Genomic DNA, 18,325 nt, shown 5'->3' with positions numbered 1-18,325 from the left:
GTAAGCAGGATAAAGTAAGTGCTGCATTGCCAAGAGAGAAATAAACCCGATATGCAAAACAGAGTAATGGCAGATATAAAACTAGGTGTTAGTGGTTTCTAGCCTTGATAAATCCTTCCAGTTTCCTTAAAAAAAAACTTGTCGCTGCCTATGCCATTCATGTTCTTTGAGCTAGTTCTTGTACTGCAGGAAGCCTGTGCTGAGCTCCTTGGGGGATGGGGTGAGTTACGAATGTAAGAGGCATTTGTCCTCCTTACCCTTGCCGTTTTGTATGGCGTGTGCTTCCCCTCCGTGTTTGCAGTACAGTACTCTCTGAGGGAAACTCATCCTGGGAGGGGAACAGAGAGAGTGGTTGCCTGGCCCGTTCCCCTTCCAGTGTCATTTCCAGCGTGCCTTGCCAGTTCTAGCGTGCTTCATTGAAAACAATGGAGGCTCTTGGCCCTCAGCCCATCAGAAAGGACTGGTGCATTCCTTTTTTTTTAATGTCCTGAGGTTGCAGGAAACGTAAAACAGGAACAAAAGCTGAGCTACAGTTGTTTAAGATGTTTTATTTATCAGCCTCAAAAGGGATACAGCTTTTTTAAACATACACGTGTGTTTAGTGTATAAACTCGTACTGGTAGAGTCTCTGAGAACATGATGCATAGCACATCTCAGGATACATTTGATTCTGATTATATTTGAGGAGCAGCGTTAAGGTTTGACCTCTGAACTCCTTGCTGGCTTGGGTCATACACAGGTGAGTGGCAAAGGGGGTATCTATTCTTAATTGCAGAGGAGTAGCTGTGCTAGTCGTTGTTGCCAAATAAAACAAAAATCCAGTGGCACCTTAAAGATTAAACATTTATTTCAACATGAGCTTTTGTGAGTCAGAGGTTCATTTCTTAAAAAGCATCAGTACGTAAACGTTAATAAACAAATAGCAATCCCACAAATTCAATAAAATATATAAAACACTAAGTATGTTAGAATAAAACAAAGGACCAAGTGCGTTTCAATAAAATAGAAACAAAGTAATCATAAAACAAATTTACAGAGTATGTGTTTATACATACGCACAGGGATCTTGTAGCCACAATCACTCTTTAAAATCAATACCCACAAAATAAAGTAGTTTAAATAAGCAGTTTAATGTCAGGGAGGCAGAGAGTTTCACATAGCCTCAATGGTATAAAACAAAGATGTGAGTTTTGACTTATGAAAAGCTCCCAAGCCAATCAATCAATTAGAATAACGGAAAATTATTCTCTATACCTGCCTTTTTATACCCTATAGGGTTGTTAATTTGTTTATTTCCATAACTTTCAAACCCCTAATAATCCAGTCATGTATTGAGGGAACTTGTACCAGTTTCTATTTGGCAACAACTATCAGTTTTATTATGATTTCAGACACACTTGTTCTTGTAGAATTTGTAAAACAGTAGTAATTCAGTAGCAATAATCATTATATTTAACAAAGAGCAGAAATGTCAAACTCTATCTTGATGCAGAGGTCAGATGCAGAGGTCTCCCCTGATGCTACTGTTATTCCTAGATATGCTTCACTGGAAATTTTGTTTGTTTGAGGTGGCAGTATGCCATTTTTCCTTGAAACTGTCATTTAGAGAATTTGCCATGCTTGCAGATTTCAGTGGGGTTAGTTGGTCCCTTAGCAGTGTCATCTTAAGTAGATTTACTTCCTTCTGTACCCATTGAAATAAATAGGCTTACAAGAGTGTAACTCTGTTTAGGGTTGCACTGTTGATTATGCCTCATAACCAACTAGTAGAAAAATCTGCCTTCTTCAATGGGATGTGGTATCAAGCAAAAGTGCATTAAAAATGTATTATGGTCAAAGACCACCAAAATCCATAGTGCATTTGAACCTCTCACATGTAACGCCGGACAGTAGCAAGCATTCAGATAAATAGTCAAATTGGTCTATTATGCTAATGTCCTCCTATTTTTAGCAAATAGTATCTGTAACAGACAGTATCCAAGTTAATTAATCCAATATATCAGTTTGGACATGTTTTAGGATATTTTTTTAAAAACTTGATTAAATTAGAAGCCATTTTTGCTCGTTATTTCCTGATAGGAATGCATCTAGCTAATCAGGCTTTGTGTTCGTTGCAATGGATTTAGGATGGAATAATTCTATATAGGGTTAAGGAAGAGCCTTGCTGGCTCAGAACAGCCTTCCATCTATTCCAGTATCTCAATCTCAATGCAGAGGTCAGATGCTGAGGTCTCCCCTGATGCTACTGTTATTCCTATGCTTCACTGCTTCACTGGAAATTTTGTTTGTTTGAGGTGGCAGTATGCCATTTTTCCTTGAAACTGTCATTTAGAGAATTTGCCATGCTTGCAGATTTCAGTGGGGTTAGTTGGTCCCTTAGTTTCTCACAGTGGCCCCGCCAGTTGCATAGGAGGGCCAACAAATAGGACACACAGGCTGAGGCCTTCCCAGGGCAGTGAATTTCACAATTAAATAACTCAAGGAGTAAAGGAGGATTGCTCTGTATGGCCTTTTCAAATTCCTTTTATTCTCCTTTATTCCTCCCCCCCAAATGTGAGTGGTGCTGATTTATATACAAATAAGGACTTAGGCTGCTGGTGGGTCTTAACGTCAGCCCTTCAAGGGCAAAGTATGCATATCTTGAAAATGCATGCAATACCACTTATCAAATGTATTAGCCACCCTGAACACCTGCATGGAAAGATGGGGTACCAGTGTTTTCAATAATAAAACATATTTATCATCTATGGATTGCCTCTCACCATCACTTCGCATTAATTTAAAAAGAGTCCTATCTAAACCTTTCCCTTTCTCAGTTTCCACACAAATCCCTCCAAATAGACTGACCTATTGCCCAAGGTCAGTCTTAAGGCAACCTTGAGGCCAGCATGTAAGATAGGAACAACTTTACTGTAATTCCGACCAGTTTCAGACCAGTGCTCTACATATGTGGATGTACATAAAACTGGGTTCGGGCATAACACAACTATGGTTTACTTTAGCTATGGTCAGTCTGTTTACAAGCTGAATACTGGTTTCACATTCACTAAAACCCAGTTTCAGGTGGGTAGCCATGTTGGTCTGCAGTAGAACAGCAAGGTTCATGTCTGGTAGCACCTTAGAAGAACAAAAAAGCTTTCAGGGTTTGGCTCTTGAGAGCTTATTTGCTGAAAATCTTTTTGGTCTTTAAGGTGCTGCTGGACTCATATGTTCCTAAAATACAGGTTTGCCTTGACAAACACTGGTATCATCACCTTTGCTTTGCCCAGGCATCTTGTTCTAAGTGTTGCTGTGGAATTTGTACATCACATGAAACCATAGTTAAGACTAGCTGATCAATAAACACACTTCAAAATATAGTTTCAGATCTGGATTTGGCAAACCCCAACTAACCAAAATTCATATACTGGCCTGCAGTCAGTCATGATAATCTCAGCATTGTCACATTTACTATTATAGTATTTTTTCTATTATGGCATGAAAGTCAAGGCGGTATACATAACGTCCCCAGGCGATCTCCCATCCAAGCAGTGACTACAGCCTACACCTCTGCAAGGTTGTTTCATAACCTGGAATCATACAACTTTGCTTTGTATATTGTATTACTGTATATTGATGTCACTTGGAGGTGGCTGACCTTAAGAAGGAAAGTAGTTACGGAAAGGTTAGGCTACATGTTTCCTTTGCCTGTTGTGCAGACTGCCCTCAGAGCCACATAAGGCATGATTCAGGGTCCAGATAAATACACTTATATCCCACTGAAATGTGTTTACTTCTCTTAGGTTTAACCAAATGCTGTCTGCTGTGTTTAAAGGTAATATTGGAATATTCTCTGGAAAAGTTAATAATCCTGGGAAAAGTGGAAGGCAGTAGGAATAGAGGAAGACACAAAATGGGATGGCTTGACTCAATAAAAGACACCAGCTACATCCTCCAGTTTGCAGAATCTGAGCAAGTCTGTTAATGATAGGACGTTTTGGAGGTCTTTCCTTCATAGGGTTGCCCTAGGTCAGAGGCGACTTGACGGCATATAACACACAATCAGCATACAATTGCCTTATCTGCAGTCTTTATTCTGAACCATTTTTTAAAAAGTTATTTGGGAAGCTGTGTGCATGGGTAGGTAACATGACATGGTTGCTTGGACAGAGGGTGCACTTAAAGCCTGGAGTAAAACCGAAATATATGTCTGGACATGCAAAAAAAAGTCTAGACTGATGCTTACAAAGTTGAGTCAGAATTAAAAATGGCAACAAAATTTTATGGGCAGAAGTTGCACTCAAGTACTGCAAGTAAATGACAAACTAGAAACAGCCCAGAATCTCTCTAATTATGACACTTTTAAAGTGAATCTGTTTTCAGAATAAATATAAAATTTGGTGTTTTCAGCATATTTCCTGGGAATATCGTTGCTCTTGACGAAGGCCTCCCACCACATCCTGCAAATGCCCTTGCTTACCCATTGTCCAAGTTCCAGGGCTTGAAACTGTGCTATTATCAGGTCACGTCTGCATTTGGCAAAGCTTTGTAGACACAACATCATTAGCAGCGCTGCATATTTTTTGCGATATTTACCCCTCTCCACACTTTTTCCAAGTTAGTAAATCATAGTCTCTTTAATCTCCTCCTGGCTGAGTGGAAAAACAGGAATTTATGTAACAGGCACTCTGCTGCAAACCTTTTCCTGTTTGGAACTTTTGTTGTTTTTGGCAAACTTTGGAGATGGCTTAGCTACTCCAGGAGTGACCTTGAATGTCCTTAATACAAGAATACTAGATTGTAGCTTTCTGATGACTAAGGCAGTTTTTCGCTTCTGTATAATGCTAAACACTTCCATGTGTAGAGGGAATGAACGTTATTTCTTCATAGACTGAATGAGTGAGAGAAAAGCAGGGAGGGGGGGAGAGAGAGAACTTGTTTCCATCATAAACACTAAACCTGTGGCATGACAGGAGAGATGATCTTTACAAAACACAACTTTAAAACAGTACCAGTTTGTTTTGTTTTTTAATCAGCAAGTTCTGCATAACCTTCCTTATGAATTTTTTCAGATCGGATAGTATTGATGTTTTATATTGAGCATGCAGCCAAGAGTGTCAAATTTTTCTGAGTCTCCCAAACCACATGGTATTTCCACACTGAATATTCTTTAGCTACATTTTAACCTTCATTGAGATCCAGCGTGATGTAGTGGTTAAAGTGCCTGACTAGAATGTGGGAGACCTGGGTTCAGATCCCCACTCTGCCATATAGTAAAGAGTCCAGTTAGCACCTTTAAGACTAACCAACTCTGTTGAAGCATAAGTTTTCGAGAGCCACAGCTGTCTTCGTCAGATGCATCTGACGAAGAAAGCAGCGGCTCTTGAAAACTTATGCTACAATAAAGTTGGTTAGTCTTAAAGGTGCTAACTGGACGCTTTACTAGTTTGCCACTACAGACTAACACGGCTAACTCCTCTGGTCTATGACCGCTCTGCCATGGAAGCTTGCTGGGTGACCTTGGGCCAGTCACACACCCTAAGCCTAACCTACCTCAGAGGGGTTTTGTAAGAATAAAATCACTGAGAGAACAACATAAACCACCCAGGATCCCAATTGAAGAGAAAAATGGGATAAAAACAAAACAAAATAAATACCCAAGGAATCTCCTAGCCATCCAACGCAGTCTGCGGAGGCGGGGTGGGTGGGGGTGGGAATAGCATTGACGAGCTGATGTTCACTAAAGTTTACAGATGGAGCAAAACTCTCCTTCAGGGTAGATTATTTTTTAAAGTGTGAAAGGTATTTCTGAATGAGGGATTCGTGGTAAGTACAACATGGGAATGGGAAAAGCTCCCACACAATTATAGCCCAAGTGTGACATGCCAGTGCTGTGTAGCTATTTACCTGTCTGTCCCATTCCTGTGCGAAGCTGTGTGAGAGAGTGTCTGAGTTTGTGTGTGTGTGTGTATCAGTTTTTGAAAAAAATACAAGGAAGTGTACAGAAGAGGGGAGTGAAATCCTCCGCTCTGCCTTACGTCTCTTTTGATTTGATCTTTCCATCCTACTTTGGGTATGGGAACTGTGATGGAATGAAAAGTGCTTAAAGCAGTAGCTTTTCTTATCCGCATGCTGCTGTGTGTGTGTGTGTGCATGCGTGCGTGCGCGGGGGGGAATGGATCTGCCTTCCTCTTGGTTGTGGGTTACATTTGCCCTATGCCTGCTTGTTGCTGCTCCTTATTACTACTTTTATTTGACTAAAAGTAGAAGATTATACCTTCAGGGACATTGAATACTTACCTGCTTGCCTGGAAGGGAAGGGAATACTGTCTGCTAGTTTACACTTGGAACAGATTGTTCTTGTGACTGAACGCTGATGAGGGGCCTGCAGGTGTTTCTACCGTGGCCTCCAGCAGTTCATTCACCTTTCCCCCTTAAGTTCATATTTGTTTAGCCTGCTTCCTGAGAGGGTTGCCTTCCAACAGGTTTTCTCGAGACCGCTTGTTGGAGGGACAAATGATGATGTACACCCATCTGTGTGTGCAAATGTGCACACCTTAGAAGACCCAGCATATCAGTAATCTCTTGCAGCAGGTTGTCCTCAGCCTGTGTGCCTGTAAGAAGAATATTTGGCTAGTAGTAGCTGTGGATGTAGAGCTCAGTGCCCTGATCCCTGGCTGACTGTGGTAGAAAATTGTTTGCGTGTTATATACAGACCCCACCCCAGTTATAATTGGTGTTTACCAACAGTGTTCTGTTCCTTGAGAAAGCTGTTGTGTGTTTGCTGCTCTAGAGTTGAGGGTCCCAGTAGTGGTTTGTGCCCAGAGAGAGATGTGATGCTGAATACGTTTTGAATTCTAAGCATTGGCAATGTACAGCTGCCTTGCTTGTCATTTGAGTGGCAACTTTACTCTTGCACATTGCTCGCAATGTTCTTTGTTCTTCTGCCTTTCTCTTCATTACTGCTGTCCCCTTTCCTGTCTTGAGCACTCAGTATTCCATTGGCTTGGTGACTGATGCTGCTTTGAATTTTCCCTTGATGGGAGCAGAATGATATGACCTCCTGTGCTGCAACTTTATTTGTTAGTTGTGCTCTGCTACAACTAGTGAGCTGCTTACGCAGTCTTTCTTCTGGGCAGGCACCACTTTCTGCCTGTGTAAAGGTAGAGTTGCAGCTGGGGCTTGTTACGAGGATGCTTCTTCAGGGCTCCCTATGTCCTCCTTTGAGATACCATCAATTTTTTCTAGTCAACATTCATGTGGATGTTAGGTGGTTTTTCTGGTTCATGGTTGTGGTGTGTCATGCTGTTGTCTTATGGAGCCAAGTGCTGATTATAATAGTAAGAGAATATGGAGAACAGCCCCGTACCAGTGCAAGGAGCATCTTGCTCTTAACAGTATAGATGAGATCTTGGCCTGTATGTTATATGCTGTCAAGTTGCTTCCAACTTATAGCAACCCAGTGAATTAATGAGCTCCAGAACTTTCTGTCATTGACAGCCTTGCTTAGGTCTTTTAAACTGAAGGTTGTAGCTTCCTCTGTTGAGTCTTCCTCTTTTTCCTAGAGCCTTCAACTTTTCCTAGCATTATTGTCTTTTCCAGTGAGTCTTGTTGTTTTATGATGTAACCAAAGTACGTGTCCATTTCTGAGCTATCCTAAGTCTTTCCACTGCACAAAGCATGCATATTGTTGAACATGATGAGCTCACAGTCACCTTGGTTCATAAGTGGGACTTACAGCTGTAGTAGCATAAATGCAAGGAGACTTCCTTGGCTCTCCCTTAGTTGGGTCATGGCACTTCCCTAAGCTGTGATATTTGAGGCTATGCTTAGGGATTATGGAATTATGCTTTTGGGATGCATCTACTTGTTGGATATTGTGCTGTAGCAATAATTTGCAACTGGATCATGTTGTCCACACAGAAAAATCCAATTGCAAAAGATAGCTGTAGTGCAACGATAGTGCAGTATCCCAACAATCTATGAATGCAGCTGTAGGCTTAGCACTCTGTATCAAAATTCTTAAGAACTAAGTTAGCTTTTGGTGACCTCCAATAGAAAATCTATTGGAGGCTCCACATGGGCAAAAACCCCAGATACGCTATCACATTGAAAGTTACAATGGAGGCAGGGGGGTGAAGCTAGCAACCCTTCTCAAAGGTTATCTGGTGCTACCCTTGATGATCCAAATTACATATTACAGACAGTTATATGCAACTTTCCACCAGGATTTAAAAAAAAAAACAATCATGGGAGATGAAAGTCTAGAGAGGAGTAATAGTAAGGAGTAACACTCAACCATCCCCCTTACCCTTGATGTATTTTTCTGCTTAAAATAACCCTCCAGGTGCTTTTCCCTCACTGGGATAAAGGTATCATCCCCCGCCCTGCACAGGAACAAAGCTTCGGGGGGGGGGGGTCGGGGGCATGGTTTTATTTATTTAGGATACTTCTATGCCAACTCACCAGAGTCTTGTTTGAGGTGGCCTCCAATTAAAGCAACGCAACACTATATAAAAGCATGTCATAAAAAACAATCCATTGGACATAAAACAGCATAAAAAATTTCCATAAAACAAAAGCAGGCCATTAAAATATGGAGTAAGACAGAGCCCCTAATTAAAAGCCTGGTTTAAAAAGATGGGATTTGGCCTGGTGCTTATAAGAAAGTAAAGTAGGTGCTAGCTGAGCGTCAAGGGGGAAGGTGTTCCAAAGGGGAGGTGCCGCCACAGGAAACGACTTGTTTCAAGTCACCAATCGCCATCTGCCTCAGGGCTTGAGAGGCAGTTCTTAACAGGTGGGCTGCGTCATACGGGAGGAGACGATCTTTCAGTACCCTGGCACCAAGCCATTTAAGGCCTTAAAGGTAAAGAGAAGCCTTTGAATTGTGCCCAGAAACAGATGGGTAATGAGTTCAGATCTTTCAGCACAGGAGTGATACAGTCCCTGTAACCAACCCCTGACAGTAGCCTGGCTGCCACGTTTTGGACCAGTTGAAGTTTCTGGACATTTTCAAAGGCAGCACCAGTGTGATCAAAGCATGGATTACTGTGGTCAAATATCCTCTTTGAGGAACCATCATAGCTGGCAAACCAGCCAATGTTGCTTTGTGCCACAGAGGAGACCTGAGCCTCCAGCCATAGGCATCTGTAGCAGTTCCAAGCAATGAACCTCTCCTTTGGGGAATATGCAGCCCCCTACAGGACAGGCTTAATCTACAGTCCCTGCACAGCTTCTCCATTGACTCCATTTTGAATGGGGATGCAGCCTGAGAGCAAACCAGTCCACTGTCTACCCCCGTTTGGTACTTTGCTGAAGAGTTCTTCTGGAATAAAGTAGAGTTGGAAAGTTATGTACATATAATCAGGGCTTTTTTTCAGCTGGAACGCGGTGGAACGGAGTTCCAGAACCTCTTGAAAATGGTCACGTGGCTGGTGGCCCCGCCCCCTGATCTCCAGACAGAGGGGAGTTTAGATTGCCCTTCATGCCGCTTGGCGGTGTGGAGGGCAATCTAAACTCCCCTCTGTCTGGAGATCAGGGGGCGGGGCCACCAGCCATGTGTCCATTTTCTCCAAGGGCAACCCACTGAGTTCCACCACCTCTTTTCCCAGAAAAAAAGCCCTGCATATAATATGTAATTTCAACTCTTAGTACAAATCTCAGTGGCTAACCTCCTGATTTGGTTAAAGTACGTTACAATTCTGCTCTGTCCGTCATCTGAAGCTTTTCAGAGCACAGTTCAAATGCTTGCTTTAGTCCTGAAGACCTTTAGTGGGCTTCAACATGCCAAATGTGTCCCATTGAATCTCTTAAGATCAGCAAGCCGTAGCCGGTAATTTGAATAGAGCACAGTGAAATTAAGATGCCAACATCTTGGCAACCTTGCAATTTAATTACGGCAGGTTTCAACGGAAGAATACCCTTGAAAGCTATAAATTTTTGCATAGCTGAGTTGATAAAAGATGCATGTTAAAAAAAGCACACGGAATATTCTGTTGGAGAGAGAGCTTACAATTCAAAGTATATCTTTTGTAGCTTGGGAAATAGACAGCAAGGGAGGAATTAATGAAATCATGTGTTGATGGATCTCTGGAAGCAAAGCAGGAAGCATCCCCTGTAAATTTAGTGGTCTCTCACAACTGAAAAAACAAACACAGGCCCAAGTATTTGGCCAGCAGACAGCCTGCCTTGCATTGTTGTCATTGTTTTGACCTAAATTTGAAACTTAGCATTTAATAGAGAGAAATTAGTGGCCATAGCTGTCATTAGTTGTGAAGGTATACTTAAGAGGTTTATGTAAAGACAAGAATTCTGTCCTGTTTGAATTCTAGCAGCTCATAGTATAATTTAAGGAGTTTGGAAAATCCTGAAGGTGTATAACCCCAAATCATATCACAATGGTCATGCCAATTAAATGCTTTTTGGAAAAACAAAAAATCCTCAAGGTGAACAGCCTCAGCTGGATGAGTTAACCTTTAATTTTTTCTAAATAATTAAATATTTATAAGCCCTATTTAGTCTATCTGATTAGGATTCTTTCTGAGTAGACCAATTTAAAACTGCTCTCTAAAATTTTACCTCAGTGATTTACAGTGCAGTCTTAAGAAGAATTACTCCAGTCTAAGCCCATTGAAATCAGTGGGCTTAGACTGAAGTAACTCTTCTTAGGATTGCATTGTTAGTTCGTGGGGCAAATTTTACTTGGCAAGGGAAAATTTTTAATCAATGGGATTGCAAATTAAGTAAGTGTTTGGTTCCTATGTGTTGTTGTAAAGGAGAATTAGAGTATTAAAGATTTTTTAAAATCAGTGGATGGTAGTGGTGTTACTAAACTATCTTAACGCTTGATTCAATATTTCAGTCACTTTTTCTTTAGGCTTCGCAATACACAAATCCATTCATTGGTAAAGGCAGACTAATAAACAAAAGATTTAATCTGTTGACTGCCCTTGCAGAAAGTGAAGTGGTGGCTGAAACCTGGGGTTTCTAAAAAGCCAGTTGAGAAAAAGTATTTGATAATTTACATTCAGAGGAATTTTTGCTTGCTTTTATATTGTTGTGCTTCATTGGGCATCATGAAATGGGTAGATGTGCTTCTTATTAGGCCAATATTAGCAATGTAAACACATGCTGAATATAAACTAATTCATAACCATTTATACTACCTGATGAAGACTTCATTAAGTGGTCCTAAATTTGTGATTTTATCACTAAGTTGCTTTGAGATCAGCTAGGGTTGACTAACTATGTGTGTTGTTCATTGCATTACTTTGCTTGGCTCTGACTAAAGAACTGGTGGCTTTGTAGCTAGACCTCAAGAGCCTTAAAAATACAAACAAGTAAAATATAATATGCATTCTTCTATTGTGAATTTAATGGTTTTCACAGAAATTTTAAAGCTGGAGGCACGCATGGCAATAAGTAGTTAGGCATTCAAGACTCTTCGGTGCAGAAACATCTAGGATTACCTTAAAGTGTAAATAGGAAGCTTCATTGCCGGTGGGAATGTATGAGTCTATTTAGCTAAAATGAGGAGCTATGTATTTTATTATTGCATTGGGAAATGTGATTATTTCTACAGCTGTGCATTTGATGTAATGGATTTATCTATCAAGGACAGAAATGGAGAGCATCAACACTTTTTTTTAATCCCTGCTTTCTTTTTCAGAATTCAATCCGCCATAACCTCTCATTGCACAGCAAGTTTATTAGAGTGCAGAACGAAGGAACAGGAAAAAGCTCGTGGTGGATGCTCAACCCAGAAGGAGGCAAAAGTGGCAAGTCTCCCAGGAGAAGGGCTGCATCCATGGACAACAGCAGCAAGTTTGCAAAAAGCAGAGGCAGAGCTGCGAAGAAAAAAGCAGCTCTTCAGACAGGTCAAGATGGAAATGGGGACAGTCCAGGCACACAGTTCTCGAAATGGCCTGCAAGCCCCAGCTCTCATAGCAATGACGACTTTGATAATAATTGGAGTACATTTAGACCTAGGACCAGTTCAAATGCTAGTACAATTAGTGGTAGACTTTCTCCAATCCTGCCAGAACAAGATGACCTTGGAGAAGGGGACGTGCACTCTATGGTCTACCCTCCGTCCACAACCAAAATGGCTTCAACTCTGCCCAGCCTTTCTGAGATGAGCAGTTCAGAAACCATGGAGAATCTCCTGGATAACCTCAACCTTTTATCCCCAAACACATCCTTGGCTGGATCGACCCAATCTCCACCTGCTACCATGATGCAACAACCTCCGGGTTACTCGTATACGCCATCTAACACAAATATAGGTTCACCAAATGCGGACTACAGGAAATACGGTTATGCTCAGACTAGCATGAACACTTTGTCCCAAATACCTATGCAAACCATTCAAGACAGTAAATCGAACTATGGAACCATCAGCCAGTATAGCTGCCCTGTAGGCCTTCTGAAGGAGTTGCTTACTTCTGATTCACCCCCACACAGTGATATCTTGACATCTGTAGACACTCGTGTTTCCCAGCCCAGTAGCAGAGTGTTGGGACCAAATGTGTTAATGGCCACTAACTCGACAATGACGCCATATGGCAGCCAACAGAACCATAACAAAATTGTTGCCCCCAGTACCCACCCACACCAAGGACATGTCCAGGCAACATCAGTAGTAAACAGCCATACCTTGTCTCTCACAGTTAGCACCGTGTCTCACGCTTCAGGCTTAAATCGTTCATCTGCAGTGAAAACGTCAGTACAAGTGCCTATGAGCCACCCAATGCAGATGAATAGCATAAACCCGTACACCACTGTGAACAGCTGTAACGGATATGGAAGAGTGGGAATTGTATCTTTCCATCAGGAGAAACTCCCTAGTGACTTAGATGATATGTTGATTGAACGATTGGACTGTGATATGGAGTCAATAATTCGTAATGACCTCATGGATGGGGAAACATTAGATTTTAACTTTGACAGTGTGTTGCCTAACCAAGGTTTGTCGCATGGTGTCAAGACAACAACACACAGCTGGGTGCCTGGATAAGACTGGAAGGTTAGTTTATTTTATTATTTCTGCATACATTGCTACCTATTCCTAGCCTAAGAAAGTGCTTCTGTTGAGTGTCCCCCATGCCTGAATTGAATATTCCAGTTCCAAGACTACCATCATTCATTGCTCTTTGTTCTTACTTTTTAAAATTAAAAAAATTAGATGGTCTTATATATGCCATATATATATATATATATATATATGCCATATATATATGCCATATATATATATATATATATATATATATATATATATATATGCCATACACACACACACACACACACACACACACACAGAGTGTTTATATGGTAGAACCATCAAGTTCACTGTTCAGTATCTTGGATTAGACCTAAGTATAAAAGGGGGCCAGGTCAAGAGATTTATGATTTCGTCAGAGGACATCACTCATCAAATGAAAATGATTGTGTGAACCAGTTTCTATTCTTAAATTTTACAGTTTGCCCTGAAAACTACGGAAAGTACTCTGTACTTCCTTAATGGTCTCTATTAAAGATTCCAGTGTTATTGTGGCAGATTTCACTAGGCTGCCCCAAGCCATTGTAATTAACATTTTCCTTTTTTATATACTGTTGTATAAAATCCACACTTGTGAACTAAATATTAATCATCATTAAGAGAACAGGAAATCGGTTTCCCCCGCACTTATATCAGAGAGCTACATTGTGGTATATAGAAAGTAAAGTTACCATCATGATGTGACTGTAATTATGTAATCCTACTATATAAAAGGCTAAGCGTATTCAAGACGGCTCACTTCCTACCCTGGTGGGCCTCTAGAGGGCACTGCTGTGGAGGGAAACCCAGATTAGGCAGCCAGACCTCCAGAGAGTGTGCTGTGGCGAGATGCCCAGGCCGAAATCAGATGTGGAGCAGGCGGCAATGCCCGCCCCCTGCCTTCACACAGCAGGGATCAGGAGCGGAGCAGGTTGCAGTGCCCCCCCTCTGCCTTCACCCAGCTGGGATGAGGAGTGAAGGAGATGGCAATGCCTGCTCCCTGTCTTCACCCAGCTGGGATAAGGAGCAATGCCCATCCCCCGTCTTCACCCAGCTGGGATCAGGAGTGCAGAGCAAGTGGCAGTGCCCGACCCCTGCCTTCACCCGGCTGGGATCAAGAGCAAAGCAGGTGGCAATGCTCATCCCACATCTTCACCTAGCCAGGATCAGGAGGAGAGCAGGTGGCAATGCCCGGCCCCCTTCACCCAGCTGGGATCAGGAGTGGAGCAGGTGGCAATGCTGCTCCCCTCTTCATGCAGCCAAGATCAGGAGCGGAACAAGTGGCAATGCCTGCACCCCGCCCTCACCCAGGTAGGATCAGGAGCGGAGAAGGTGGCAATGCCCGCCCCTGTCTTCACACAGCTGGGATCACTCGTGGAGCAGGTGGCAATGCCTTACCCCCTTCACCTGGCTGGAATCAGCCGTGGAGCAGGAGGAAACACCAACTCCGTTTCACCCAGCCAGGATCAGCCACGGAGCAGGGGGAAATGCCCACCCACCCCGTCACCTAGCTGAGATCAGGAGTGGAGCAGGTGGCAGTGCCCACCCCCTTCACCTGGCTGGGGTCAGGAGCAGAGCATGAGGCAATGCCCGATCCCCATTCACCTAGCCAGGATCAGGCACAGAGCAGAGGAGGTGGCCATCCCCACCCCCCGTCTTCACCTGGTTGGAATCAGTGATGGAGGAGGAGGGAATGCCCACCTGCCTTCCCTCCCCTTTCTAGAGCCCGATTTATTTTTCCCCACAACAGGCTTTGTTGCTAGTATGTAACAAACTAATCACCTTGGACTGTGGCCCTCCTTAACAATTCCATAAAAGATTGAGAAACATTACAATATGCTATCCAATGTGTATCTTCCAATATTTGTAATTGACATGAATGTGTAAGCAATAGAATCTTTCATTTTCGGTTCTCTTACAGTGTACTCCTATGCAGAGTTACACCCTTCTAAGTCCACCGAGGTCTGAACTCTGCTTAGAGTGTTAGATACTTGGATACTATAACATTCTGTCTTGCATTCTGAATATTTATGTTTTCCTTCTGTTGTCCTAGGCTTCATTTTAAAGTGCTTCAGAGATCTCTGACTGCAAGGACTGAGCAGGAGAGTCCAAAGATGTCCTTCAACCTCTGTATATTCTTTGTAATTTTTTTCTCTCGTCAGACTTGGCAGCAGATAGATTCCCCCCACCCCACCTTTGCACAGGATGTATGCCAGATATTTGCAGGTCATTTGCTGCTGTGGGTAAAGAATGTGCCATTGGAAGTGTGTTTACCTGGACGTGCCAAACTCTCACTACAATATCACAGAGAAGAAGAAAATACTTTTTCATCATGTTTGGTGACTCTGCACAACGTAAGCTGTAGAAGCAAAACTTTTTTTAAAAAAAGCATCTGAGAAAAAAGTTAAAACTTTAATACTGTGGTAGTTTTAAACCAACTTGCCTCTGATCCATTTCTTTTCTTCATCTGCTGAACTTTTGGGGACCTGTGGACAGCTGAATTAACTGCCTTAAATGTATTAATATGGCTCTACATTTCATTCAAAAAACGTATCATTGTATATGATCTGACCAAAGTCTTTAGCCACTCAGACTTCCACGGCCAAGAGCAGATTGAAAACGTTGTCATATTTGTTACTGATGATGTAGATTTCTTTGGGGGGATAACTTCCAGATCATTCAATTTTATTAATCAACTTGAATTTTTTTGTAATACGCATATTGATATTTTTCTTACATCTCTACTTTGTTATACACTCTACTTTTTAAAAGTTTAAATTCAGAATACCTAGCAACATTCGTAACATTTTATATCCAGTATTTTAGCTAAATAAGGGGGGAGGGAGAAGTTAATGTTAGCACCCTGAGGGTAACATTTTTTTAGGGTTCTCTTGTCACAGGAATTGATCTGTAGGTAACAGAATTTCTATTACTGTGAACACTGACTACCTACCACCAGGCATTCATTGTTGCCTGAATTTAAGTCCAGCGCTTCACATTTGTATTTATTTCATGGAAATGTCATGACGTTTGGTATCCTCAGAGTAAGAACTGCTCAGTTTAATAATGTTTCCATTCATAATCTGTGCTAAGTCTTGTTTGTTCTTTCTCTAGGTTCTATTACTTCCCCCTGCCCCACCGCTTCTGGCTTAGTTTAAAGACATCCAAAGAGTTAGAACCTGTTTTATGCTACATTATGGTTGTGTGAACATACTTTGCAGGAACAAACCACAGCGATGAGCTGTGGAGACCTAATTATTTATATAATTGGTTTCAGTTAGTTTGAATGATCCTTCCACCTTCAGAATCTTACATTATGAATAGTCCCAATGATGCATCCTTTAGAGAGGTTTATATGAGTAGCCTTTTAAAGTGTAGGTGAATAATATAGAATATAAATATTATATTGTGCTCTGTACTTTTGATGGCTCTTTGGAACGCTGACTTCAATGAGCACCATCCCTCTATACTGTCCCCACCCACCCTCTATGCTCAGCTATGTTTCGTATGGTGCATCCCATGGTTCGCCTAGGTAGCTGACCATAATAGCTAGAACATCCCTCTTAATATATTAGGCATTCAGATACTGTTGTAATAATTCTGCCCAGTAATTGTAAGAAAATAAAAGATTAATGAAGGGTATTATTATGAAACAAAAATTACGTGACTGTTGATGAAACATGCTTTTTGCATAGACCTTAATTTCTGTATTACCTGAGTAAAAATTATTGTAAATGGTGGCCTTATGAAATGTGCAGATTGTTTTGCCAAGCAGCCTTGTGTTTTGGCCCCGGCCCCCCATTTGTCTGTACTCTTTGTGAAAAGTGTGTTTATACATTAGAACTGTTCCTATACTTTACATTTTAATATATTGTCTCTTCTGTATCATGTATTATTAGTTGCATTAATGAAACCTCTGGCTTGATAAACTGACAAGTTGTTTAAAACGGTAGGCAAAGGTTACGCTGTTGAATGCTGACAGTGCAGCAGAACGTTCCTTAAAGAAGGGGAGGAGAATGAAAGCGGACCAACTCTTTTCACAGTCTTAAGTTTGGACTTGTTCAACAACTGCGTGGCTGTTGATATTTTTAAAAAGAAGATTTTAAGTTCACGTTATGAAGTTTTCAGGCTTGTTAATTTATAACTAATTTTAAATGATGTCCTTTTTGGGTATTTTATAATTACTATAAAAGTGTACTGCGGTTCACGCAAATGTAACTCTGCATTAACTTTTATATGGACTTTTATATGGCAGATGTCGCTCTCCCCCTTCTGCCTAGCCAGCACTGTTGCCACACTGACGTGGAAATGCTCCACATTTCATTTGGATGAGCTGTAAGAATATGGTGGTATTTTACTGCTGTACTCTGCTTCATCATATCATTTGCATATATGTAAAAACATGCCTGATGTTTTTCAAATCTAAAATAAGCCTTTGTACAAAGCCATAAATGTATATACATTGCTTTAATTGTGTTGTCTTTTTCATATGGTGACTTATATACAGATAAAGGATTCTAATTTTTATTATTTAAAATCATGCATGTAATCAAAAAAAGATCGTCAAAATCCTTCTAATTTGTCATAATAGTCCTGGGAGCTAGAGTTCAATATAATTTATCTTGGGCAATTTTTGTTGGGACAATGAACTTTAATTAGTTAAAATTAAAATGAGTTTTTAATTTTGTAATTAGGGGGAGTTGGGGCTTAATGAGTGACTTAGCAAAAGCCAAAGAACAAAATCCATGTACTACCTTTTTTGGGGTGGGGGGGAACGAATCAAATTGACACAAAACATTGTTCAAGCTTAGTACTTAGCCAGTAAATCCATGAATGAACCAAGATTTGTGATCACGTCTCTCATAATGTAAGTTGAGCGAAGTATGAGATTCTGTCCCTTTTAATGCTCTTCCCAATGCTCCACTCCTCCCTTTCTATTACGAAGACAGTGAATATCTAAGCCAGGAGTCCCCAAGCTTTTTTTTGAGCGTTCAGGCACATTTGGAATTCTGACATGGTCTTGAGCGTAACCGTAAAACCACAAAATGGCTGCCACGGGAGGTGGAGCCACACACAGAAAAAGCATAAATGCAGGGGAGAAGAGGGAAGGAATAATTCAAAATTACACTGGAAAAGAGGAGTAAGAGAGAATAAAACTAAGGCCGTTTTCACACGCCTAAAACCGCCGGAAAATCATGCAAAACTCATGGCACAACGGTGTCTTCATAGTGCGATTTCCCATTTAATGGTGCGATTGCTGACGTCATCACGCCATTAAATGGGAAATCACGTTATGAAGATACTGTCATG

The 18,325-nt window shown here is 41.3% G+C and overlaps 1 protein-coding gene across 1 annotated transcript in view; it reads left to right on the top strand.

Moving 5' to 3' along the window:
- FOXO1 (forkhead box O1) overlaps positions 1–17,486 on the top strand; it is a 45,128-nt gene extending 27,642 nt beyond the window's left edge. The window contains exons 2-3 of the mRNA XM_054996898.1: positions 11,648–13,003; positions 15,069–17,486. Coding sequence (XP_054852873.1) covers positions 11,648–12,994 — 1,347 coding nt within the window. The 3' untranslated portion in view covers positions 12,995–13,003; positions 15,069–17,486. The remainder of the gene's footprint in view (positions 1–11,647; positions 13,004–15,068) is intronic.
- The last annotated feature ends 839 nt before the right edge of the window (positions 17,487–18,325 follow it).

Source organism: Eublepharis macularius, chromosome 1, assembly GCF_028583425.1.
Source record: "Eublepharis macularius isolate TG4126 chromosome 1, MPM_Emac_v1.0, whole genome shotgun sequence".
NCBI classification, from domain to species: Eukaryota; Metazoa; Chordata; class Lepidosauria; order Squamata; family Eublepharidae; genus Eublepharis; species Eublepharis macularius.
This window is presented reverse-complemented; position numbering and strand designations above follow the sequence as displayed.